Genomic DNA, 25,304 nt, shown 5'->3' on the forward strand with positions numbered 1-25,304 from the left:
ATGAATATCAATTGATAAACGACTGGATCTACATGTAGTATCAACCTATAAATTAAACACACATTTTGAATAAAAGTTCATTCACTAGTATCTTTAAATTAGATTATAACACTTATAAATATTGAACAGATAAAATAAATTAAACATCTTCTTTTTATTATCTATTTCCCCGTGCGGAACCTCATGGTATTTTCTACACAAGTGGATTATCTTTCTTGTTTTTCGACGTGATCATATACAAATGCCTTTATAAACATTGATTAAAGTATTTATCGTGCAATAAAAAGGCTATGGGTTTCATCCAGATTGTTAAGCTTGTTTTTGGAGAGAGATTCAGAGGCTTTAGAATGAAATGGTAGAAATGGTAGGCCGCGCGAGTAAACAGATGCTGACGGGCGGATCAACAAGTATTAATCGGTAGCGAAAACGCAGTCGCGAATATAATGATTTCTCAATAAACGGTTATTTTAGAATTAATTTATATTCAAAACATTCAATATCAGATTTAGTACCGCAATGTAAATTGTTCCGGAATGTTAATTGCTCAATCGTGTTATTTTTTCCAATATGCATGACTGTACAATTTTTTTTTTTTGCCGAAGATCAAGAGTTGTCTTTTGTTCGAGGATCAAACAAGCACGGAATCTACATTCGATCGTGAGTTATGAGTAAGAAATTAAAAAATATAAATATGTTCATTTTATTTATTATAAATGATACTGCATTATAGGGCCTTGCTATTAAGAGACGTGCTCATAAACAAAGTAACAATTTAAAATTACAGCGCCGCTGTTTTCTACCTGGCTATCAGACCGTGAGCTTTTTTTTTTCTTTTACGTAACGTCATTTCTTTATGACGTTATTTCTCTGTTTTATACAAAACGTCATAAGGACCCTTTTCTCATGGGCGCAATCGTATAGTTCTTTGGTTCTTATATTTATATTTTGTCGGCCATGAGTTGAAAAAAAAACCCCACTTATCCGTTGTCGATAATGCGCAAGCTACGTTCAATGTGTACAACATTATGTGATTGACCAAAGTCCAAGAACTTTTACGATTATTTGTAGGTGGTCCCAAACTAACCAATATGTTATTGTGTAATGATATTTGAAGACATATCAAGATTTAATAGCAATAAAAAAGTTTAAAAAAAAAAGTCAGTAATTTAGAGTAGAACAATGTAATCACTGGGGGGGGTGGGGGGGGGGGGGGTCTGTGAAACAAATTCGAGAATGAGAAAAATAATGGAATAAAAATATTCTCGTTTCAGTCATTTGGACAACAAAATCGATACAGACCGGAAATGACTGGAGCACGGTATATCTTGGACAGTCCAAGTCCCGACAAAACGATGGCTTGTGTGCAGAGGCCAAATAACAAAGGGATGCGAACACTGCTAGTCCAAGCATGGTTCTTAGTTTTCTGAAAGGCTTTTCTGTAAAAAGATGACACCGTTCAATCATTTTTCAAACACTGATTGAATATACGAGGACAAGATGCATATCTACCAGTATGAGTATATATAGAGGATATCTATATTGTGTGATTTTATATTTGCTTTATCCAACGAGTTGAAATGGTGTATATATTCGCGAGGCTTGCCGAGCGAATATAACCATTTCAACGAGTTGGATAAAGCAAATATAAAATCACACAATTATAGGTGTTCTATTTATCTCATACAATTTGATTTATATTATGAAGCTTTTGAGACAGTCCCTTATGTGACCCGAATTGTTTTTCAAAGATTAAAACGATGATGCAACGTTGTGTTATGCGGCTATTATAATTTGTGACCTTGCGCAATACAATGTAGTACGTCATTCCTGAGATAAATCTAACTGTTTTAATGTAAAGTTTCACTGAAATAAACCTTAAAATAACTTTTAAACTCTAAATAATTTTTCTTAGAGCTTATTCTCTTAATTAAATGGAAATTCCGATTAGAAGACTTGAATAATCAAGGTTGTTGACATACACAAAGTTGCGAATACTCGTTATAGTCTGTCCCAAGTTATTGCTTCCATCAATTTTTGATGATTTTTAATAAAATTACACATACCTGTGAAAGAAATACAGTTGAAATCGTTAAAAGGGAATATATCTAAGATATCTTCATTGAACAATTATCCTTTTCCACTCAGAAAAATTCACAAGAACGAAAACAGATTCCTTACGGAGATTTATAATGTGGAATGTTTACATCTTCTCTCCATTCGGAATACACTCGGAATACATCGCGCAATTTTTTAACGTTATCATCCGGGCTTAATTATGGCTGTTGCAATGCAAAATCTCCGTAGACTTTCAATTTCGGGATGTGTATTGAAACCTGAGACGGTATAGGGGGCGTTTCAAAACAGATAATCTGGACATTTTTTATGTTATTGGATGAACGTTGGTTGAGCATAAAGGTATTTACTATTATTGAAATATCAAGCAAAAAGTGGTGGAAGCAAAAACTCGGGACAGAGTATAGTTTGAATTGACTCGAACGAGGAACAGTTGTTGATGTTTAATAAAACAAACACTCGGCTAGCCTTATGATTCGAAATTGAAAATAGTGAATAAGGATGCTTACTGGTGGTGGAATAAAAGTCTTATGAAACATTATTTCGGTAAGTTCTTGTATATAAACACAACCAGAGCGCTCTGTTTTCATGGCGTCGTCAGGATGAACTCCTTGATAGTTAACGTAATTTGCAGTTTTATAAACTTCACAACGCAAATTGAAAGTTGGAAGTGGGCTAAATTTATCAAAAATCTTGACAAACAAGAAAAAAGGGTCTTGTGGTTACGGTTATGAATATTTTTGCAAAAAAGGTGGGGGTGGGGGGCTAATCCCCCCCCCCCCCCACTCACAATAGCCCCCGGTTCCGACGCCTGTGCTACGCAGTTATGTGTTTTCCTTCATATTTGTAATTTAAATCTTTGACAAAATCAATTTTATATTAATTTTTTATAGTAGATATAGTTATGTTGAAAGTACTAGCAAATCTTCGAAAATAGGTTACTAAAGCGTTGAAGCGAGGGGCTGTGTCAAAAGTAGTTCCGACCGGAAGTATTTGATATAGCATCACCCGTGTGATATAGCAAAGGTTTATCACACGGGTAATATACACCACACGTATGAGATAAAGTCTTTTATTTGTAAAATAAAATTAACGATAATGCATATAGTTATTATTCATGCAGTGATACCATTATAGAATAAAGTTAAACGATTGTTTTAGTTTCATGAACTTTTCACGTATCAAATGCTAAATGCACTTTATGTAATAACTTTCTCTACACTATCTGTAACTACCGGAAGAATCTAACGTTACATTATCAGCACATTTTTTTATTTATTAACTCTACAATGTTTTAATTTAATAACGTTACATATATACATGTAACAATATAAACCTCAATGTTTTACTATATAAGTCCAAACTTTATTTATACCATTTTAATTTCTATATAATTTATCTATTTTATTTTATTTCAAAGTTACTTGATCGCCTTACCTTACCGGTCGAGGTGAAGTTTTTATCCAAAGTGTAATTATACGTCACCGCGAAAGTGATGACGTCATCTTTCTCAGAGCTAAACCTAATCTTTCACCAGAGGGCGTATTACGCTGCGTTTAGCCTGGTTCCCGAGGCCTTCCGATTGTGCTTGCACAATCGGAAGGCCTCGGGAACCAGGCTACGCTGCGCTATGAATCATTCGGCACACCTCGGCAGATTCGTACCTCATCTAACGTTTGATGTAGGATACCGGAATCGGCCGAGGTGCGCCGAATGCGCTATGAATCTGTAGGACTAGGCCTGCCGCGCATGCGCGAAATTTTGTAAACATCCTGTAGTTCGAGTTTGTTCAGACAAAAAGTACAGTCCCTGTCGCTGGCGGAAAACTCCTAAAAACGAAGGGGAATTCGGGAATTATTTTCACTCAGCCATTCCTGCGGCTATAGCCTGGTTCCCGAGGCCTTCCGATTGTGCAAGCACAGAAGCGGAAGGCCTCGGAACAAGGCTACGCTACAAAATAACTCTGGGTAGAGATTGAGAAAGACGTATTGAGAAGCGGCAAGGTAATATATTTTCTTTTATTACCTAATCAAAGGGATTTTGTTGTTTTATTACAAATAAGCCTTTTCGCGATAAATCTTGCACATGCGCACAAACGCTTCCGGACGGCAACTATTTATATCCGCATTCCATTGCTGTTGTTTACATTAGTAACACAGCTCAGTATGGCCAAGCGGGAGAGTTTGAAGAAACTGAAAATAAGTTCGTTGAGAAATTTAGCCACAGAGCACGGAATCGACATATGTAAGAAGAAAAAAGAAGATCTCATACAAGAATTACTTTTGTGTCAAACGCCAACTTCTGTTTTGACGCCGATCATCCAACAAGCTTCGGCTGAAGGATCATTGACCCTACCCTTTCAGGACAGTTTGCCACCTTTTCACGCCGTAACCTATGACTGTTTGGACCAGAGTTATATTCCAACTTTAACTTTCAGTGATATTTACAGTTTTATCATTGAAAGACCTACTTCACATGGTATTGCTGTGAAAAATTTCAAGGGCTTAGACAAATCCATTAAACACTTCGAAGCTGGTGACGTCCAAGATATCAGAGTGTCAAAGGTAGAATTTTTAATTACATTTTGTATTTTGAAAAGAACACACCTTAATATATTTTTTTTTAAATGATCAGATAAAAGCATGATCAGATTAATGCATGTAGAAAAATTTGCTTTACAAATGTATGTATTTTTGTTCGCTGATATCAGAGACATACATGTCTCTGCTGATATTATTTTGTTTTAATTGTTCATAATATATAATATATTTTACATTTTTAATTAGGTCAATTCATCTATAATATATGTGAGGGCAACATGCCAAGCTTCTATGAAGAAGCAGCAATATCAAGTGTATATCTGCATGTCAACACCAAACACTGGCAGACCACATATACAGCATGCATATTGCCAGTGTCCTATTGGGTATTAGTTCATAAATATATTTATATATATGAATTGATAAACATTTTATCCAAGTTTTTTTTATAATCTTATAAAAGCCCACATTCCAGTGAAATTTTAATCATGCAATTCTATTGCTATTTATTGTTTAAATTACAATTTCATTTTTTTTCAATGGATCAATTCAAGAACTTAGTTTTCAACTCTATCCTTTTGATTCATAGGTTAGCACAGGCATGTAGTCACATAGGTGCCTTACTCTTTGCATTAAGTCATGCAAAACCCAGCCAGTCCTCGTCAGAAAGCTGTACATCTCAGCCATGTAAATGGATAATTCCTGGGTGCCAGGTGAAGCCTTCTGGACCAATCAGTTCTTTGCCTAATAAGTGTAAGGGCCAATTGAAAGAGTCGGAAGATTTTATAGAAAATCGTGATCCTCTTGCCGCTTATGACCCTCGGCATTCAGACGACAGACATTGGGATCTTAATCGCATGCTGCAGCATTTACAGGATCTAAAAAATGTCTTTCCACAAACAGGTAGCTGATATGAAAGGTTTAATTGATTTTTTTAAAAAATTATAATTCATGCTTTAGTTACTATTTGGCAATGGAATTTGATAATTAGTATTTTTGTAATAATAATTAGGTCTGTAGAATCTGTCTGACAAATCTATGCATTTATTATCATAAGGAATGTCACACTTGTGGAATATACCTGACCATGCTCCAGAGGCTGTCCAAAAGATGGAGGTGCAGGATGTGGAAGCAGATATTATGTTCGCAAGGATGAAAAGTCTCATATTTTGTGAGGGGAATGGTAAGAATCTAAATTTGATAAATATGTTGATTAAAGATTAAGTAACGCTAACTATATTATGAAAACCTAAATTGAAACATTTTTTTTCGAAATGAAAATTATTTTTGAATTATATTTTCTTATGTTTATGATATTTTCATTTATAAACAAAAATTTCAAAACTCTTTAACTCCTTTGAGTTTCATAATTGTTATGATATCCTAATTAACTTCAAAATTTTAGAGCCCCAACTGTCGATAACCCAGGACTTAGTTGAGTTTATTGAGAGCTGCACAAGAGACCAGAGAACATCAGCCATGTGGCAGAAACTCCATATTGGTCATCTCACCAGTTCTCTTTTTGGTGATGTCTTAAAAGCTGGATCCAATCCGAATTCTTTGATCAAGCAAATTATGGAGGGTTCCAGTTTTAATAAGTAAGCTGAAAAAATTATGACAATGACTAATTCTTATCTTATTCCATAGAAACTATCATATAGAGGAATTTTTATATATATATATATATCTGACCATCTGTGTGTACATGTATACCCTAATTGTATCTGACTATCTGTGTGTACATGTATACCCTAATTAAGCTGCAAATTTTGATCCATTTTGTTAAAATCAAGTTTTGTTTGAAAATTAAGGTATGCAGTTCTACCACCAGCATTTCAATGGGGACAAGAAATGGAGGCCAAGGCACGGTCAGACTATGTCATTCTTAAGTCGGCTATCAACAGTAATTTCACAGTTGAGGATACAGGTATCACTTTATGTGCAGAACACTCTTTTCTGGGTGCCTCTAGCGATGGGAAGGTCCATGATGGGGAAAGCATTGGTTTATTAGAAATTAAGTGTCTGTATTCCATCCAGGGAACTCGTGTTACAATGAAAGAAGTGGGTGAAATCATGGCAATGGGATATTCCAATTTTTGTCTGGAGGAGAGTATGGAAGGACCACGTCTCAAGAAGAGCCACAAATTTTATGCTCAAGTTCAAGGGGAGATGGCAATTAAGGCATTACCATGGTGTGACTTCGTAGTTTGGACCAATGTGGCACAAAACAGTATTTGTATTGACAGATTTTATTTTGATTCAGAGTTTGTGTCCTCTATGATGCCTAAACTTATTGCATTTTATATGCATCACATTGTCCATAAATTGCACATTTAACTAATGAATTATCTGTTATTGATTGGCCAAAAAACAATGCTGACAAGAAATCTGAATTGTTCATGTATATTACATGTAATTTATGTGAATGTTCATCTAGATGAAATCATTTAAATACATGCACATGGTTCAAATGAAAACAAACTTTTTTGTTGTTGTAAAATTCACCTTTTCAAAACAGTGGTTACTTTTAACTCAGAAATATATATAATTACAAAGATTGTTACCAAATTATTTAGTCACTTTTACAATGTCAAGGAGCACTTTTTATATACATGTATATAAAAAAAAACATTTTAATAATAAGAATAACTGGTAACAAGATAAGGAATTCACATCAAAAGTTTTTCATCAGATAATGTTCTTTTTCAAACATGTTAAAAATATGGTAAATTATAAAAATTATTTAATTTGAGTAGATTTTCCATAATACAGTACATGTAAATATTAAACAAAATTATTTAAGCCAGTGGTATATCAATTTATGACTCACATTCCATGTTTAACAGAGTTCATTCATATTGAATGTACATTGTACATGTAATACCCGGTATATTATAGTCTAAGAAAAACTGATATTACATGAACATCAATATCATGTGTTAAAAAAAATGAAAAAAAAAATGAAAAACTAGCTGCTAGCCCAGGAACGTAGCACAAATACAAGAGTTAACAAATTAGTGTTGCAAGATAATATTAAAGTTGTATTTCATGGTATAAAAATTTACATGCTACAGAAAAAAATTGCATTTATTTCCTTAAAGCCAAATAAGTACACAAATTTTTCTTCCTGGCTATTGGTATAATTTAATATAATATAAAATAATTTGATTTTTGTTTAATATAATGTACATGTACATTTGTACTGTATGAGACAAACTAGTTGTTCACCATAGAAACATCAAGGTTTGTTAGCCAACAAACAACCTGGAAAATTTTGGTCAAAAGAGGCTTAAGTGTAAGTGGCATAATACCATCAAAAATGTGAAATCTTTTAATTCTACCGATGCTTCTCTCAACATGTATTCTCAAAGTAGCAATTTCTTGAGTATCAAAAATTTCATCAGTGGAGAACTGTGGTGCACTACCTCTGAATGGGGGAATATTCAATTGACAGTTCTTTTTCAACAAAACATCTCTAATAGTGAAACCTTTATCAGCCATTACACTGTCATTCTCATCTAATAAATCAATTAAACCTGATGATATTGTAAGTTCTCTGTCAGAGGTTTTCCCAGGCCAGTCTTCAGATACAAATGATATAACACCAGATGGAGTAATACCAACTAAAAATTTTACAGTTGTATGGTGCTTGTAATTTAAAAAAGTCAAACTCTGGTTAACAAGGCTAGACGGTTTTTAGGTCACCTGAGTCACTCAGGTGACCTATTGCAATTGGTCTTCGTCCGTCGTCGTGCGTTGTGCGTCGTGCGTCGTGCGTCGTGCGTTAACAATTTTACATTTTTAACTTCTTCTTGAAAACTACCAGGCCAATCATTACCATTTTTGGTGTGAAGCATCTCTATGGTAAGAAGAATCTAAATTGTGAAATTTATGGCTCTACCACCCCTGGGGTGCCATGGGCGGGGCCAAATATGCAAAAAAAGCCAAATTTTCAAAAATCTTCTTCTCTACTTCCACACAAGTGAGGAAAAAAATGAATGCATGGTTATGATGTCCATGAGGCCCTCTACCAAAATTGTGAAATTTATGGCCCCTGGGTCAGGGGTTCTGGCTCTAGGGTGGGGCCAATATGGCCATATAGTAAAAATGTATTAAATCTTAGAAAATCTTCTTCTCTACTCCCATATATATTTGTTAAAAACTAAATGCATGGTTATGATGTCCATGAAGCCCTCTACCTTAATTGTGAAATTCATGACCCCTGGGTCAGGGGTTCAGGCTCTAGGGTGGGGCCAATATGGCCAAATAGTAAAAATGTATTAAATCTTAGAAAATCTTCTTCTCTACTATCATATATATTTGTTAAAAACTAAATGCATGATAATGATGTCAATGAAGCCCTCAACCTAAATTGTGAAATTCATGACCCCTGGGTCAGGGGTTCAGGCTTTAGGGTGGGGCCAATATGGCCATGTAGTTAAAATGTATTAAATCTTAGAAAATCTTCTTCTCTACTCTCATATATATTTGTTAAATACTAAATGCATGATTATGATGTCCATGAAGCCCTCTACCTAAATTGTGAAATTCATGACCCCTGGGTCAGGGGTTCAGGCTCTAGGGTGGAACCAATATGGCCAAATAGTAAAAATGTATTAAATCTTAGAAAATCTTCTTCTCTACTCCAATATATATTTGTTAAAAACTAAATGCATGGTTATGATGTCCATGAAGCCCTCTACTTTAATTGTGAAATTCATGACCCCTCGGTCAGGGGTTCAGGCTCTAGGGTGGGGCCGATATGGCCAAATAGTAAAAATGTATTAAATCTTAGAAAATCTTCTTCTCTACTCCCATATATGTTTGTTAAAAACTAAATGCATGATTATGATGTCCATGAGGCTCTCTACTAAAATTGTGAAATTCATGACCCCTTTGTTAGGTGTTCATGCTCTAGGGTGGGGCCAATATGGCCATATAGTAAAAATGATTTAAATCTTTAAAAAATCTTCTTCTCTACTCCCACTCATGTGGGCAAAAAACTGAATACATGGTTATGATATCCACAATCTCCTTTACCTAAATTGTGAAATTCATGGCCCCTGGGTCAGGGGTTCAGGACATGAGGGGGGGGGGGGGGCAATATGGCGATAAAGTGTTAATGCATATAATGTTTAAAAATCTTTTTCTCTATTCTCACACATCTGTATAAAAAAAACGACTAATAATTATGTTTACCAGGAAGTCCTCTACTGAAATTTTAATTTTCATGTCCCCTGGGGTATGGGTTTTGACTCTAGGGCAGGGCCAAAATGGATGTATAGATGCTAATGCATATAACGTTAAAAAATTATCTTCTTTACTCCCACACACCTGAAAGGAAAACTAAATTCATTATTTTGTAGATCAGATCTTTTAGTTTTTCACCAAAATTATAGGTTTCACAGTTCTTTTTGAATTAAATGTGGTTGTCATTACAAATTTATAATTTTTCTACTCCAGTATGAAACCTAATTAATTAGATGCATATATGAGACTCCATGACAAGTTTGTGTATTGGATATATGCTACTCAGGTGACCGTTAAGGCCAATTGGCCTCTTGTTTAATATAAATTTCTGTACAATCAATAATGACTCGAACTGAAGAGTATCTCTTTTAAACGAAGGTGGCATTGTTCTCTGAACTATATCACGTGATGGAAAGGGATTAAGACATTTCAATTCTTGCCAAAGTAAACAAATCCATGAAGAGAAATATTTCGAAAAAGTACTCTCTGAAATTTGGAAGCGTTCTTCTATATCGCTGGTCAAAAGCCCAACACGCAGTCTCATTAGTACGGCAAACAGCTGATCAATTAGGTCTAAGGATCCTGCTGATGCTTGCTTGCGATCAGAAGACTGGTCGGTGTTTGGTCCAGACCAATACTTCATCCTCTCTGCCTTTGGACGTAAAATACTATAAATGTGAAAAGTTTAAAATGTAATTTTATGTATTTTCAAATATATACATGTACATTATACTGTAATGCCAAAAAAATCAAATAAAAAAGTAATTATGAAATCAGCATACCTGAAGAGCCACATGAACACAGCGAATGAGGGAAGTCCAGTGTAAAATCGAGTCTTGGAGTCATCATCAGATATTTTCTGGAAACTCCACTTATGCCGAATCACCTCTTTTTGGAGCTCTTCCACCTAGCTCTTTCTTCAGTGCCTTATTTTCCACCAACAAAGGGTCCGGGTCACACTGCATACCTTTATTAAAATTCAATACATTTCATTCATTTGATTATTAATTTTATGATTAATAATATGAAAAATCTGCATGCATGTTTATTAACAGATATAGGTTATCCTTAATTAGGGCTTTCGACTTTTGGTCGAAAAGACCTATTGTTTTCGTTCTGTTTTATCAATATTCTTCTCGACAAAGTTTCGTCATGGATTTTTTGAAAACGGAACAGAAAAATAAAACTTTTATGTAAGATTCTTTTAGCAATTGTTTAGTTCTCCCGTATGTCCCTTTTTGGACTTCCGGTCTATATACTTCCGGTTTACACATGCAAAAAACAAACTATTAAAAGGACCTTTGTATCTATTTTATTTTTTGATTATAAACTAAGAAATTTTGGATTTAGATACTTCATAGTATGATATACAAAATCGTAAGCGAAAACTTTTTTGTATCTCTTGCTGTTTTTGAGATATTAGACTTCAAACTATGAAAAAAGGGGGGATGTAAAAACTGAAAATTGAAATAACCACCAAATTTTTTAAATGAGGAATGGAAAATGTTAAAACTGTCATAATCATCATATATTTAAAGTTTCGTTTGAAACCATTGAGAACTTCCGGTTTTATAAGTTGATAAAAAATCGTCAATGGGCGTTTTAATGTTAAACTGAATTGACGCGTGCCACTTTTTCTCAAACAGTTTTCAAGTAAATATTTCCATATTTAATATTTATATTGAGGGACCTAATTTGTAGACCGGAAAATGTTTTGAGATAAAAATTTTGAAAGATAAGGGATCTATAGGGGTCAAAGCTAAAAACAACCCTTTAGCTGTATCTTTTTTATTTTTCATCCGATTTTTACAATCTTTTCGGTTTTAAGTTTTGAGTAAAGAGTACAATTTAAAAAGTATGGTCCGTATGGCCATTTTTTGACTTCTTATAGGAGTATTAAGGGTGTGAATATTGCAACTTTTTAAAAGTTGAAAAAGTGATTTACAAAGAGTTATCTTGCTTTGCTCAATGAACGGAGAACATTAATACTCTAGGCATACCACGTTTTCTATTTGAGAAAGGAATGCTTACTTTTTTATGATTTTTTTGGAAATATTATTTTAGAAATTAAAAGTATAATTACTTTAAAGTGCTGAAGTTATCTTTTTTTGACATTGCATTATTTATAATGTTATATTTCTGATAGGCAACTGATTATACCAAGGCGGTGAAGAATTTTTAAATAAAAAATAGATACGGTTTTACGTGACATTTACAATCAAAAAGGGAAAAGGGATGTCGAAAAGCCCTTACTTTTTGTTGAAGACAAAAAAAGTTCTAGTTAAAATAGAAATTCAAATGACGTACATTATCTAAAGTGGATATATATAATAATTTAATGACATGCATCCAATGTTTTCATTAATACATGACGTTAATATCTTAAGATATTTTAAAAATAATTTAAATCAGTTTTACATCAACTTTGTTTTCTGCCCTTTAAAATTAATATATATAAATAATTTAAATAATTTTTATGAAAATTTATGCAATGAGTAATTAAAATATATTATACAATGGAGCTCGATCAATCTGTACCTTCATCTTTCAATATCTTGATGTTAACATCATCTACAGGTAATTCTGGATTAGAGATAAATGTGTTCTCTGTCAAGGATGAGACATCATCAGTTGTTGTAGTATATGTGCAGCAATAGCTATGGCTAAACAAACTGAAGTCGTGGTGCCTTTTTAATGTTAGGGTGCTCTTTGAATTCCTATTTAAGTTTCAGATAAATAAAAACAATTACAACTAGAACTTTTTTTGTCTTCAACAAAAAGTAAGGGCTTTTCGACATCCCCTTTCCCTTTTTTGATTGTAAATGTCAGGTAAAATCGTATCTATTTTTTATTTAAAAATTCTTAACCGCCTAGGTTTAATCAGTTGCCTATTAGAAATATAACCTTATAAATAATGCAATGTCAAAAAAAGATAACTTCAACACTTTAAAAGTAAATATACTTTTAATTTCTAAAAGAATATTTCCAAAAAACCATAAAAAAGTAAGCATTCCTTTCTCAAATAGAAACGTGGTATGACTAGAGTATTAATGTTCTACGTTCATTGAGCAAAGCGAGATAACTCTTTCTAAATCACTTTTTCAACTTTTAGAAAGTTGCAATATTCACACCTTTAATACTCCTATAAGAAGTCAAAAAATGGCCCTACGGACCATACTTTTTAAATTGTACTCTTTACTCAAAACTTAAAACCGAAAAGATTTTAAAAATCGGATGAAAAATAAAAAAGATACAGCTAAAGCGTTGTTTTTAGCTTTGACCCCTCTAGATCCCTTATCTTTCAAAAATTTTATCTCAAAATATTTTCAAGTCTGCAAATTAGGTCCCTCAATATGAATATTAAATGTGGAAATATTTACTTGAAAACTGTTTGAGAAAAAGTGGCACGCATGAATTCAGTTTAACATTAAAACACCCATAGACGATTTTTTATCAACTTGTAAAACCGGAAGTTCTCAATGGTTTCAAACGAAGCTTTAAATGTACGATTATTATGACAGTTTTAACATTTTCCATTCCTCATTTAAAACATTTGGTGGTTATTTCAATTTTCAGTTTTTTCATCCCCCCTTTTTTCATAGTTTGAAGTCTAATATCTCAAAAACAGCAAGAGATAGAAAATAGTTGTTGCTTACGATTTTGTATATCATACTAGGAAGTATCTAACTCCAAAATTTCTTAGTTAATTATCAAAAAATAAAAAAGATACAAAGGTCCTTTTAGTATTTTGTTTTTTGCATGTGTAAACCGGAAGTATATAGACCGGAAGTCCAAAAAAGGACATACGGGAGAACTTAACAATTGCTAAAAGAAGCTAACATTAAATTTTGATTTTTCTATTCCGTTTTCAAAAAATCCATGACGAAACTTTGTCGAGAAGAATAATAATAATAAAACAGAACGAAAACAATAGGTCTTTTCGACCGAAAGTCGAAAAGCCCTAATTTGTGCATTTTATGTAGTAGTGTACATAGATATACATATGCATGTATACTACTACCTTATATAGATAAAAATATATATGTATAGCCCCGGTTTTAGCATGAATTTATTATAACTTTAACAAGTTATGAGTGATATTACCTGTTGACTTTAAGTAAAGAAAGCAAACATGAGACTTAAGATAAATCTGGGTTATCCCAATACATATGTATATAAGCATATTTATCGCAAAAGTTTAATTTTGTGTTGGCCTTTTTTTTTTTTAAATCACCTGAAGTAAATTTCTTTTGCTGAGTCTTTCATTTCGGGCGGTTTGTGACTCTGATGGTTGCTGGGATTTATAGGCAAATAACGTGGGACGATAGTTGATGTCCGTCGGATCGTCACTATGCCTCGAATCAACAAAATGTTCGAAACACACTCGACTGTACTCGTTTGGAGTCCAATCGTCCTTATTTATGGCTCTAATCCAGGCTAATCGCTTCTTTCTGTCCTTGGTGAATCGAAAAAAAACTTACATCCTTCTCCTTCGCTTTACTTCCCTGTCTGTTTGAACATTTAAATACCACGCATTGAATCACCATATTTACGTTGCTAATGTAAACTGTGGTATGCCGTCCGGAAGCGTTTGTGAGCGTGCGCTAAAATCAGGACCGCAGTTAACGTGAAAAGGCTTATTAAATATTTGCGTCTATTTTGAAATGCCGGTCAATAGACTGCGATCTAATAGACCGCCGGTCAATAGACTGCGATTTATTGGACCGCCAGTCAATAGACTGCGATCTATTGGACGGCGGTCAATAGACTGTGATCTATTAGACCGGCAACGTATATCAGAACGCGTGTATGTTATAATGTGACATCCTTCCACAGGGAATGTATATTCCTTTACATAGACGCTGTTTTAGTACTTGGTGAAACCTTATTCAATGTTATCAAAATGGAATATCAAATAATCAACAGTTTTAAAGCCTCATATAAGGTAAAAGACTATTTAAAATCTAATGGGTTGAAGACTCCTCCTTCTTTGTGTAAACTATATGTTTTACGGTGCGACCGTTGGGGCGAGCACAGCATGTGATCAAACAATGAATTATAATAAATCAATAAAAATAAAATTAACAACGTAAAATTCGAATGCAAAAAAATTAAACATACCTATTTTTCAGTAAATTTTCATTATTCATAGTTTATAAAATTTGATATAATTTATTTATTTATAAGTAGAACAGTAGTTTAATCTCAGATACAATGTTGTTGAATAATAAAGATTTTAATATATAAATATTCATTGCACTGTATCTCCTCTTTTAAAGTGATTGTAACATCAGTTCATCCCCTTTTTTTGCAGTAGACATTTTTTCTTAAACCTACATATAAAACTTGACTCATCATAGAGCCCCCCCCCCCCCATGTTAAAAAAATAATATTAACACTGTGTTGAAGCACAGCGTAATACGCCCTCTGGTGAGAGATTGATAAGTTCAAAGGCGCTGTAATTGTAAAGTTGTCGGTAACAGTACAGAAACAAAGTATTCCTTTTAAAGAAATGATTGGCATGTGATATGAACTATCAGTATTATGAAATAAGTTAATGTTATGCCGAAACTACAACATGCATCAAATAGCATAATTTGCAATGTTTTGTTGTTTTCCAAATACACATGTAACTTCACTTTACTTTTATAATAGGCGAGGCTACAGTAGAGTTCTTCCCAATTAAATTTTTTAAGCAATTAAGTATGATTGAAAACAAGTTTGATACAAGTTTAAATCTCAAGAAAAATGCATCAAAATATGAAATTTTTAATTTACACAAAGCTGTCACTGCATAGCTAACAAAGTAGTGCGAATCGTAATGTGTGCGCAAATAGTAGAATTCACCGAATGCCTGATACTATACATGCAAACTTCATTCATAGATAGATCATAATTATTTTAGAAGTAAGAACCCTTTAAATTCTGAGATAAAAAGTCAGGGTTTTATACGTAATACAACGTACAAATTTAGCCGTTAAAAGAAGAGGGCTAGAGTTGGTGGAATCTCTGATAATCTTAAGACTTTCACGTTTTCGTTGGAAACACATTCAAATGGTCCACGTATTGTAGTCCTTTTTTAAAGGACAGCAACTTGTTGTTTTTATATTGTCTTGCTGATTCTCGTGAGAGTGTGAAGTGATAAAAATTGCCATGATTACAGAGAACTACTGGGACGATTAAAACAATGCATTACTGGTCCGATTTACTGACGCCAAAAAAATCCGTTGAATGAATGCAACTATAGTCCGAATTTTCTATTCACACACGCCTTGCCGGTAGAGTTCGCTTCGCTCCGGCGCTGCGCGCCGGCGAGCTGAGCTCGCTAATATTAAATTGAGATGTTGTAATGCATGCAACAAGTTTGGTGCATGTAAAAGATGAAAAAAAAATCTGAGTATATTGCATAATGGCACGAAAACCATCTGCAATATACAAATTGTAAACCCAGAAAACTAAAAAAGGAATTGGGTAATAAAACAATTATTTAATGCTTGAACAGTCAATAGACCAGATTTTTTTCCCTTGGTGCAGGGAACAGCTCAGTATGATCTATTGCCCTCGGCCGTTGGCCTCGGGCAATAGATCATACTGAGTGGCCTCGGGCAATATATCATACTGAGCTGTTCCCTGCACCTCGGGAAAAATATTCTGGTCTATTGACTGCTCAAGCATTAAATAATTGTATAATATATTACAGTAGAGCTGTCTGTTGCCGATGAGGGTTTATATATGGCCACTACAGTGGGTCTACAGTGAAATATCAATCGCTGAGGATTGATTTTGGAGTGAAATTTTAAAATGATGCGGCGTCGATGAGGACGCTGGAGGTACCTCATGGTACTGAAGGTACCATGAGGGCCAGATATACATAATCAACAAGGTGGTAATAGATTGTTTACCACCAATGAGGGTCTTGTTAGATTAATATTGGTGATGTGATTAAATGGTATAATTTTATTGAGACTGTCGATGGATGATTGCACTGATTTAACATGGATTTTATGAAGGTCGAAAATCGCAGATAAAACGTATGCGACGAGAAATAGGATAATTTGAAAAAAAAATATAGTGTTAAGAGTAAATAATAACAAGCATACGTGTGATGTTAGTTAATAAAATCTTTTTGATTTTTCAATTTTGTGGCCGGAATTTGTTGATATCTACGGATCTATTTGTATATTAGCTTTTTAGTTTAACTTCCGGTTTTATGTTGTAGATGGTGTTACCTACTGTTTTAACGAGGCCGAATACAGAACGAGTACGCACACTTTCGCGCAGCGTTTCATTTGTATTGTGACGTCATCTTTTTGCTTGGTTGACGCCATGGCGTGGTAGTTTCAACTGCAAATATTCAGCGAAATTTGTTGAAAATATCACGTTTGATGCGTAAAATTAATGTTATATTGTGGAATAAACATAAATGGCTCGAAGTATAAGCTATATTTGGGCTCGGGTCGAAAACGTGAATAAGGTTCAGCAAGCCTAGCCCTCTGTCACGTTTTCTTAACCCGCCTAAGTACAGCTTAATTCATATATTTCAAGACAGTAACCATGTATTTTATATTAACGACCCTTAATATGTGATGTTATACATTTATTTATTACTTAAATATGTCTAAATGTTTTAATAATACTATAAATATCAGCATTTCCGCCTTTGTCAAATAAAAAATCTGGGAAATTGAGCAAACAAAAAACAACTTTGATAAGACCCTTGGATCAAACCAGGAGGTAAAAGGTTTTTTTTATTTGACCATTTGATGCCTTTTAGTGATAACCTTAATATGTAGAACAGAAAATGAAATCCCTAGGGCAGAAGTTTTAAAAAAAAAAGTAAAAAATGTGAGAAAATGGTACATTTCAAGCAAAACCCATAAGGCCCTATGTTAAAAATTAACAAACTTTGAGATGACCCCCTAAACAAACGGTGTGGTAAATGTCTTATTTTTTAATCTTAAAATAATAATTATATCAGTAGAAATTCATGTAAAAAATTTCATTCAAAAATCTAGGGCAGAACAAATCAGACCCGGCCTCGTTCAAAAGAAAACATTCCCTGAAAGGAAAACAATTATTACCAGTTATCAGAAAGTTGAGGGATATTCAAGATGCGCATGGCATTAAACAGTTAGCTAACGGACTTATGTATGAGGATGTATTGAAGGCTGTTGAGGATTTAACTGGAGAAAACGGGATTGAGTAACTGGAACTGGCAGGTATTATTATTTACAATATAACAAAATTTCTGTCATGAATGAAGGAATGATATTTATGATATTACAGTGTAATAGCTCTTAATTTAAGAACAAGTGATGCCATTTTATTGAATTAAATTAATTTAAAATAATAGGGAAGGACCCAAATGATGAGGATTTTGCAAAGTTACCACTCCATGTCTGCATATTACATGCTAATGAAAAAGGACAACCAGAAGGACAGTATTTGCAGGAACCAGAATTAGGTCACTTGTCAGCAACGACTGCAGATCTAGAGCAAGGGCCTACTTCTAATTCAAAGAAGGCAACAGACAAAGACCAGGTACTCTTAGTTTTTTCATCAAAGAGTGATTAATTATTAGTGATATGTAATTATTAGTAATTAATTATGTATTGTTAAATTATGTAAATATATTGATTTCTAACCTATTATTTTGCATTGATAGGGATTAATTATTTTGAATAAATGGTTAAACAATATTCACTTCAACCAGGTACAGTATAACTACTTATTATGATGTTCATCATTATCAAATGATTTATAATGCATTTTAGGATTCAAATGGTGGAAAACGTAGGAAGCTACAAGATTCAATAACTGAAGTCAAAGACAAGGATGGTACACAGATTCAGCAGGTGAAGGACAAGATTAAAGTTCTCTGTACCCAGTCCCAGCCCAGTGAAGCACTGATTTTATTAAGTTTAGATGAATTATCTAGGTAAGCTAGAAAAGTGAACCATGAGGACATGGATGTGTATGAAGATTTGTGTAGACAATGTAGTAGGATGCAGGGCAAGATTAACATGGAAAATTTATGTTTAACGGTTCTTGGGGGGAAAGGTGCAGGTACATTGACTAAGGCCATAAATAAATGTTTAAAAGAGAGTGGGACTTCTGAAGTTAAGAGGGATAATACTTCCTGTAAATAGGATATTCAGCCACCAAAACAGGAATCAGTTTTAGCAAATTTGTACCCACCAATGCCCATGTATCCAATGGGATTTCCTCAGCCTTATTCATATGCACCTCAATATGGAGGGGGATACATGTATAGGTCAGTCAGACCCCAGGGTCAAGGGAGGCCTTATAGGAAACAGAGTATGGGCAGGGGTACATGCTTATTTTGTGAATCATCAAGCCACTATGTAAGAGATTGTGAACTTATGAAACAAGCAAAGAGAAAGTAGAGAATTTCCAGTGGAAAGTATGGGTTATTAGTAAGATAGACTATAGGGGTCTCTAAAGTTTAGTGCCTTCAACATTGCAATGTTAGGAATTATTTGGTTGTGAATTTCCCACATTTCTTTTAAATCATTGTGAAGATTTTATTCTCAACATTTTGTATGATTTTGAGATTTATAAACACTCACTATAGGGGTCTCTAAAGTTTAGTGCCTTCAACATTGCAATGTTAGGAATTATTTGGTTGTGAATTTCCCACATTTCTTTTAAATCATTGTGAAGATTTTATTCTCAACATTTTGTATGATTTTGAGATTTATAAACACAGTATTTCATCATTTTGTGTTTATTTGTACTTTGACATGGACGAGGTAGTTAAAATAAATATGGAATGTCTGACCTTGTAACCTGAAGACAAGTCTTAGTGGATTTATTCACGTAGGTTACAAGTGAGGGAGTTCCATCACCCATATGTCTCCCATGTTGGACTCTTGATAGTTTAACCATAACTTTATATTTTTACAGGGAAATAAATATAGAATGGGAGAGATGACTTGATTTTGATCCAACTCGTGTAGAACTAAGACGGAATTCATCATGGGTGACATTGGGAGGTGGGACTCCCTCATTTGTAACCAAACATCCTACAGCTGAGTTTGTCCTTCAAGGAGTCAGGTCAGATACATCATAATATGAATCATTGGAATGAAGTTTTGAAAAAGGGAGTAGTAGATGAAGATGTTCAGTTTAGAATAAGTAGGTGGCTTACACAAGGTGTAGATGTTAAGGAATTCTTTTCACATTTCAAAGGAAACTTTAAAGGTCTTTCTTATGACAGTGATGAACCTTCAAGCATTTTCTTAGAAAGTAGTATTAGTTGTAGGGATCACAAGGAGTTTGTAGGCCAGATTTTATATGAGAAAATAAGGATAGGAGCCATAAGAGTTCTGGGGAAGATTGGTGAATGTGACATGCCTAGGGTTGTGATGCCTTTGTTAGTAGAGCCATCTCAACCACGGTTATGTTTGGATGGAAGGTTCTTAAATTTGTGGATAAAAGATTCTCCGTTTCGTCTTGAAACTTTAAATGATGTTCATATGTTGATAGATTCAGAGGCATGGATGGCAACATGTGATGAAAAGTCAGGCTATGAACACATTGCTTTGTCAGAGAATTCAGATATCATGGTTTACACAGTTTTGGCTTTTGGATGGAAGGCCTCACCATATGTTTATCAAACTGTTGGAATGACAATTACATCTTATCTTAGAAAATTGAATGTTATAACAACTCAGTATATTGATGACCGTTTGATGATAGCTAACCCATCAGAGGGCACTACTGACTTGGAAGCAAAAGAACATTGTTTTAAGGTGATATATGCTCTACTTCAAATTTTAACCCGTTTAGGTTACACAATATCACTTGAAAAATCATTCCTGGAACCCCAACAATGTGTAAGGTTCCTTGGATTTTTGGTGGATTCAGTAAAGTTAGCTTATATCTTGCCAGAGGATAAAAAGTTTAAGTTTAGAGAGTTAAGAGAGTCACTTTTGGCAGGCAGGGAGGTTTCTATTCGAACTTTGCAGCGTTTTGCAGGCAAGTGTGTTTTGATGGGTTTTACAATTCCAGGAGCTAAATTGTACTGCAGGGAAGTTAATAATGCAATTTCATGTGGAGTTTAAAATTCAAAACGTATTGTCATAGGTGATGAATTGCGGGAAGAGTTCAAATACTGGCGTTTCTTGGACTCGTGGAAGGGTTACGCAAAGTGGAGGTCAGAGAGTCATAAGCAAGTAAATATTTCAACAGATGCTTCTGGCTACAAGTATGGGGCAGTAGTTTGTTTTCAGGGGGAAAAGGTTGAACTTGGAGATTTTTGGGAGACAAACGACAGTAGACCTATTCATTTGAAGGAAGCTGAGGCAGTCCTTCAGGTCTTGAAGTCAATAGAGGAAGTAATTAGAGACTCGAGGGTTGACTTACTGGTAGATAATGTTGCTGTTCTGAGTGTTTGGAACAATCAAGGAGGACGGGATAGATCTTTAAACAACATAACAAAACAGATATTTCAGTTGGTGACCTCTTGTAATTGTGATCTGCACATGCAATATGTATCCTCAGATTTGAATGAGGCAGATTCACCTTCACGTATTCTTAGTTACAGTGATGCATGTTTGAATATTGGTTCATGGCAGTGTGTTGAAAGGCAATTTGGACCTCATTCAATGGACCTCATGGCTATTGATTCTAATGTGATGAAATCTTCAGGAGGTACAGCACTACCACATTTTACCCCATATCCTACCCCATATTCATCTGGTGTAAATTTGTTTGCTCAGGATTTGTCAGTGGTGGTTAATGCATATGTTTATCCCCCTTTTGCCCTTATACATCCGGTACTCTTATTTTTAAAGGAACAGAAAGTTGGTCTGTGCACCTGTGTCCTGCCATTAATCAAGATTGTACCTGTTTGGTGGCCTCTTGTTCAAAAGCATGTAATCCAGAGTTTAGAGTTAGGGGCCCGGGGAGATAAGGCAGTAATAAGGGTTCCTTCTAGAAAAGGTTTCATTACTGATAATAAGGGTCTGAGATGGCCACTAGTTGCATTCAAGCTTTTGTTTATCTAAGCTATATGTTTTTCATTTCGTAGGGAGAAAGCTTGGATCTGGTTAAGATTGACAAGAGGATTAAGGAATTGAATGACAAATCTTCATCATCTTTATCTAAGAGAAAAGATACTTTGAAAAACTCTCTGAATTTCTTTCTTAAACTATTGAGGAAAGATTGCACAATATCTAATTGTACCCCTGATGATCTAAAGCATTTTCTGGTATGGAAGGATGGTTTTGGTAAAACACCAGTTCATAAAATAAATTGTACATTTTTGGGTACTAAAGAATAAGGAAGTTGTGAATGCCCAAGACGATTAGCAGCTGGGACAGTATCGGTGTTTTACGAAAGTGGTCGTGGTAAATTCTGGGATGAGAAGAGTGATACAGGTTACCCTGCAGTGGCACATTGCATCAAACAGTATGTGAAACTTATTCAAGAGGAACAAGCCGCAGCACATGTAGTTCCTAAGCAGGCAAAGTGAATCTGGCTTTATCTGGTTCGGTTACCAATGTAGGACAAATGATGAACCATGTGGGATGGTATGGAGAGGGAACAGCAGAATATTATAGTAGATTGCCAGCTTTAGTGGAATCTGATTATATCGCAGGTAGATTAGCAGACAGTGCAGGTCAATGTGATTTTGTGGAAGATCTGTTCCAACAATATGAGGATTTTAATATTTTACAAAAAGCTTTTCATTAACGATAAGGCCTTAAGAATATCAATACAATTTAGGGAATAAGAAAGATCCTTTGTTTTCGAATTTATCATCTACATCATATTAGGATTTTGTAGGACTGTTTGTTTTGTAAATAGCAGTGACGGTTAATTTGTTGTTGAATAACATTTTGTAGATTTACTGTATAACTTATAACAGTGATAAGTTGAAAGAATGTCAAATCTAAAATTTGAAAATAATACATATAATGTATTTTAAGCAATAGTTTTATCCCATTTGAATAACTTGTGTTTTTGTTTTTAAGTTCAGGAGTATGTTGAACAGACTGTTTGTTACTCAACATATTTTGCTTAGTATGAGTATTGTGAGGAGTGAAGGCACTTATGTTACAATGGTGATTGTCTAGGGAAGTGTAATACGTCACCGCGAAAGTGATGACGTCATCTTTCTCAGAGCTGGACCAATGAAACTGAATATTGAGGATGAGCACGGTAGATGGCATTGGTGGTTCAGCTTATCCATGATTTTACCCCACCCACCCCACCCTTGTATATGTTCTTGTTCTCGGTTCATTATAAATGACTACATTTCCTAATACTTGAGAAGAACTAGAGCAGGAACGTATACACTTGGGATAGGTATATCGTCTTTGGAGGTACGCAGTGATTCCTCCGTATGTATATAGGCGGGGAATATGGTTGTTTGATAACCACCACCATCGATCTATACACGTGGGGACGGTCTTATAAAAAGGATTTGACCTATGCTGAGATTGCGTAAGTTGTAGAATGATGCATTTGTATGCTTGCAGTGCATTGTACTTGAGTAACAGCTGTGACTTGAGCTTTGATTATAATGTGGCGCTTAGTCTTTGGCAAATCTCTGAACACAAGTCATCGTTATCTTGGATGTATATATTTTTTTAAAGTTGTTCTAAATTATTTCCAATATTATTTTCAGCCCCAACCAAATCATGGAGTTTACACAGTATTTGTTGAGCTTGGGGAAACAAAAATAGAGGTAAGAAAAGTGAAGAGAAGTGCATGCAAGAATAGCAAACATAGCATTGCAAATCTTCTCACATTAATGTACCAATTTTTGTTGTTACAGCTCTTTTAAAATCCTCTTGGAGACAGAAGTCCTATTCAAAACTTTTTGGATAAAAATGAAAGTGGAGGCATGCGTTGAGGTACTATCTTAAAAGCAATTTTTCTACTTAAAGTTGTTTAATTTCATGATTGATATGACATTACTAAGAGCATAATACAATTTGAATTTGCATTGTACTTTATTATTGTTTTTATAAATTTTTATGTGTTTGAACAGGTAGACAACATTAATAAAGCAATGAAAGACATCAAATCTAAAAGAATAAGACTTCTGAGCGAAGAATCAAAGATTGGGGCTAATGGCAAACCTGTGGTATTCCTCCACCCCAAGGATTGTAATGGTGTGTTAGTAGAACTGGAGCAGGTGTGAAGCTTTTTGACACATATTTCCCCCTGAAATGCTCAGATAATAAAACACCTCTACCTATTTCTTTTAAAGAAACTTAAACTTGTTCAAACTGAGAATTACACCAGGTAAAAGTGTTTTGACCTATCCTTTTAAAATCTACATTTGATGTTACTTATTTTATTTGATTTTAGATTAGTTAACATGCAGGTTAGACAATGTTTTCACTGTTGGAGTTTTGCTTTATGTGTAAGTGCATTGAATTGCTTGGTCCTATAGCAGTATATGGCACAATATTCTCTTATTCTATTCGGCTTGTTATTAAGATACATTTGTTATATTAATAGTAAAGTTAGATTTGTTGTACACTAGAGCATTATTAAGAGTATGTTTAATGACATATGTACATTAAATAGGTATAGAATGGTTTCATAAAGAAATACATAAAGGTTGACACAGTACCAGATAAGTTAAAACTACAGTGTAACCAAACAGCTTTTTTTGTCACCAAAACCTAAACCTAAGCATGTTGTTAAGGTTTTTTCACCATGCATAGAGTGCATTTTGTTTGTTTGATTAAAAACATGTAATGATATGAATACATATAATGATTGAATATGTGAAAAACTGTATCGGTGTAAAGCATTTATTATGAAATAAACTTGCTTTGACACAACAGTGCCCAAACATTGTAATTTTACTACTCAAAGAAACTGAATTATTCTTTGGGTGACAAAATAAAGTTGAAGAATCCAATGAGAGTTGAACCTCCTGCACCATGAGATTGGAAGTTACTGTATTTGGTGAGACATGAGGCTGGAAAAGAAACCAAACCAGAAACAGATGACATCACAATCTGTTCCAGTCAAACATAGACAGAAGGTCTTTGGCTTTCGCTCATAGATGGGTCCCTACTCAGCAAGTTTTTGGTTACTTGTTTTTCTCTTGAAATCATTAGCTTGACACCTATTGTAATGAAAAAATCCAAAAAGTTGTGTTTCAAGTACTTTTTTTTAACCAAAATGTCAATATGTATACCCCATTTTTCATAACAAGTTTCCAGCCAATTTCCATTTTTTGCAATTTCACATATATACATTTTTCAACTAAAGCAAATTTGGAACATATATTTTTAATCTGTATTATGTGAAAAACACATTACAATGGTTATCTTAATTAACGGAAAAAAGACATTTTGTATGAAAAGTATACCAAATTAGAAAATCAAAATTATTTTTAAAAAATTAAATAGCTTAAATTTTTGTTATTTAATAGTTAACTGCCTTAAT

At 34.1% G+C, this 25,304-nt stretch overlaps 3 protein-coding genes and 1 pseudogene across 11 annotated transcripts in view; 2 read left to right on the forward strand and 2 right to left on the reverse strand.

Moving 5' to 3' along the window:
- The window catches only part of LOC128175701 (heme-binding protein 2-like), a 35,928-nt gene extending 32,311 nt beyond the window's left edge, over positions 1–3,617 (reverse strand). The window contains exon 1 of one of the 3 annotated variants that reach the window (XM_052841526.1): positions 3,511–3,617. The gene's annotated coding sequence lies outside the window, so the exon portion shown is untranslated. The remainder of the gene's footprint in view (positions 1–3,510) is intronic. The other 2 variants (XM_052841527.1, XM_052841529.1) reach the window with 2 other exon arrangements.
- Positions 135–25,052, forward strand: LOC128175700 (uncharacterized). 7 transcript variants are annotated; one of them, XR_008242712.1, is made up of 8 exons: positions 3,794–4,076; positions 17,879–18,082; positions 18,217–18,404; positions 18,638–18,718; positions 19,791–19,940; positions 23,521–23,580; positions 23,671–23,749; positions 23,887–25,050. XR_008242712.1 is itself a non-coding variant. In XM_052841525.1 (6 exons), exon 6 carries the CDS (start codon positions 19,958–19,960, stop codon positions 20,948–20,950), a length of 993 nt encoding a protein of 330 aa, XP_052697485.1. In that variant the 5' UTR covers positions 135–668; positions 1,272–1,511; positions 17,879–18,082; positions 18,217–18,404; positions 18,638–18,718; positions 19,791–19,957; the 3' UTR covers positions 20,951–22,902. The 7 variants fall into 7 exon arrangements, 4 of the variants coding, with proteins under 4 accessions (XP_052697485.1, XP_052697483.1, XP_052697484.1 ...); XR_008242713.1 differs by lacking the exon at positions 19,791–19,940 and having other exon boundaries at positions 18,638–18,801; positions 23,887–25,052; XR_008242714.1 differs by lacking the exon at positions 19,791–19,940 and having other exon boundaries at positions 23,887–25,051.
- Positions 4,070–7,227, forward strand: LOC128175699 (uncharacterized). Its single transcript, XM_052841521.1, has 6 exons — positions 4,070–4,637; positions 4,860–4,999; positions 5,203–5,516; positions 5,671–5,796; positions 6,019–6,211; positions 6,425–7,227. The coding sequence occupies exons 1-6, from the start codon at positions 4,239–4,241 to the stop codon at positions 6,948–6,950; spliced, it is 1,698 nt and encodes a 565-aa protein (XP_052697481.1). The 5' UTR covers positions 4,070–4,238; the 3' UTR covers positions 6,951–7,227.
- Positions 7,001–14,410, reverse strand: LOC128175702 (uncharacterized; annotated as a pseudogene).
- Positions 25,053–25,304: the final 252 nt, after the last annotated feature.

Source organism: Crassostrea angulata, chromosome 3 (genome assembly GCF_025612915.1).
Source record: "Crassostrea angulata isolate pt1a10 chromosome 3, ASM2561291v2, whole genome shotgun sequence".
Lineage (NCBI taxonomy): Eukaryota > Metazoa > Mollusca > Bivalvia > Ostreida > Ostreidae > Magallana > Magallana angulata.

Coding starts and splice junctions, on each gene's coding strand:
- LOC128175699 (XM_052841521.1), top strand. CDS start 4,239: ATGGCCAAGCGGGAGAGTTTGAAGAAACTGAAAATAAGTTCGTTGAGA. Junction 4,638..4,859: donor AAGATATCAGAGTGTCAAAG/GTAGAATTTTTA, acceptor ATTTTTAATTAG/GTCAATTCATCTATAATATA. Junction 6,212..6,424: donor GAGGGTTCCAGTTTTAATAA/GTAAGCTGAAAA, acceptor TTGAAAATTAAG/GTATGCAGTTCTACCACCAG.
- LOC128175700 (XM_052841525.1), top strand. CDS start 19,958: ATGAATCATTGGAATGAAGTTTTGAAAAAGGGAGTAGTAGATGAAGAT.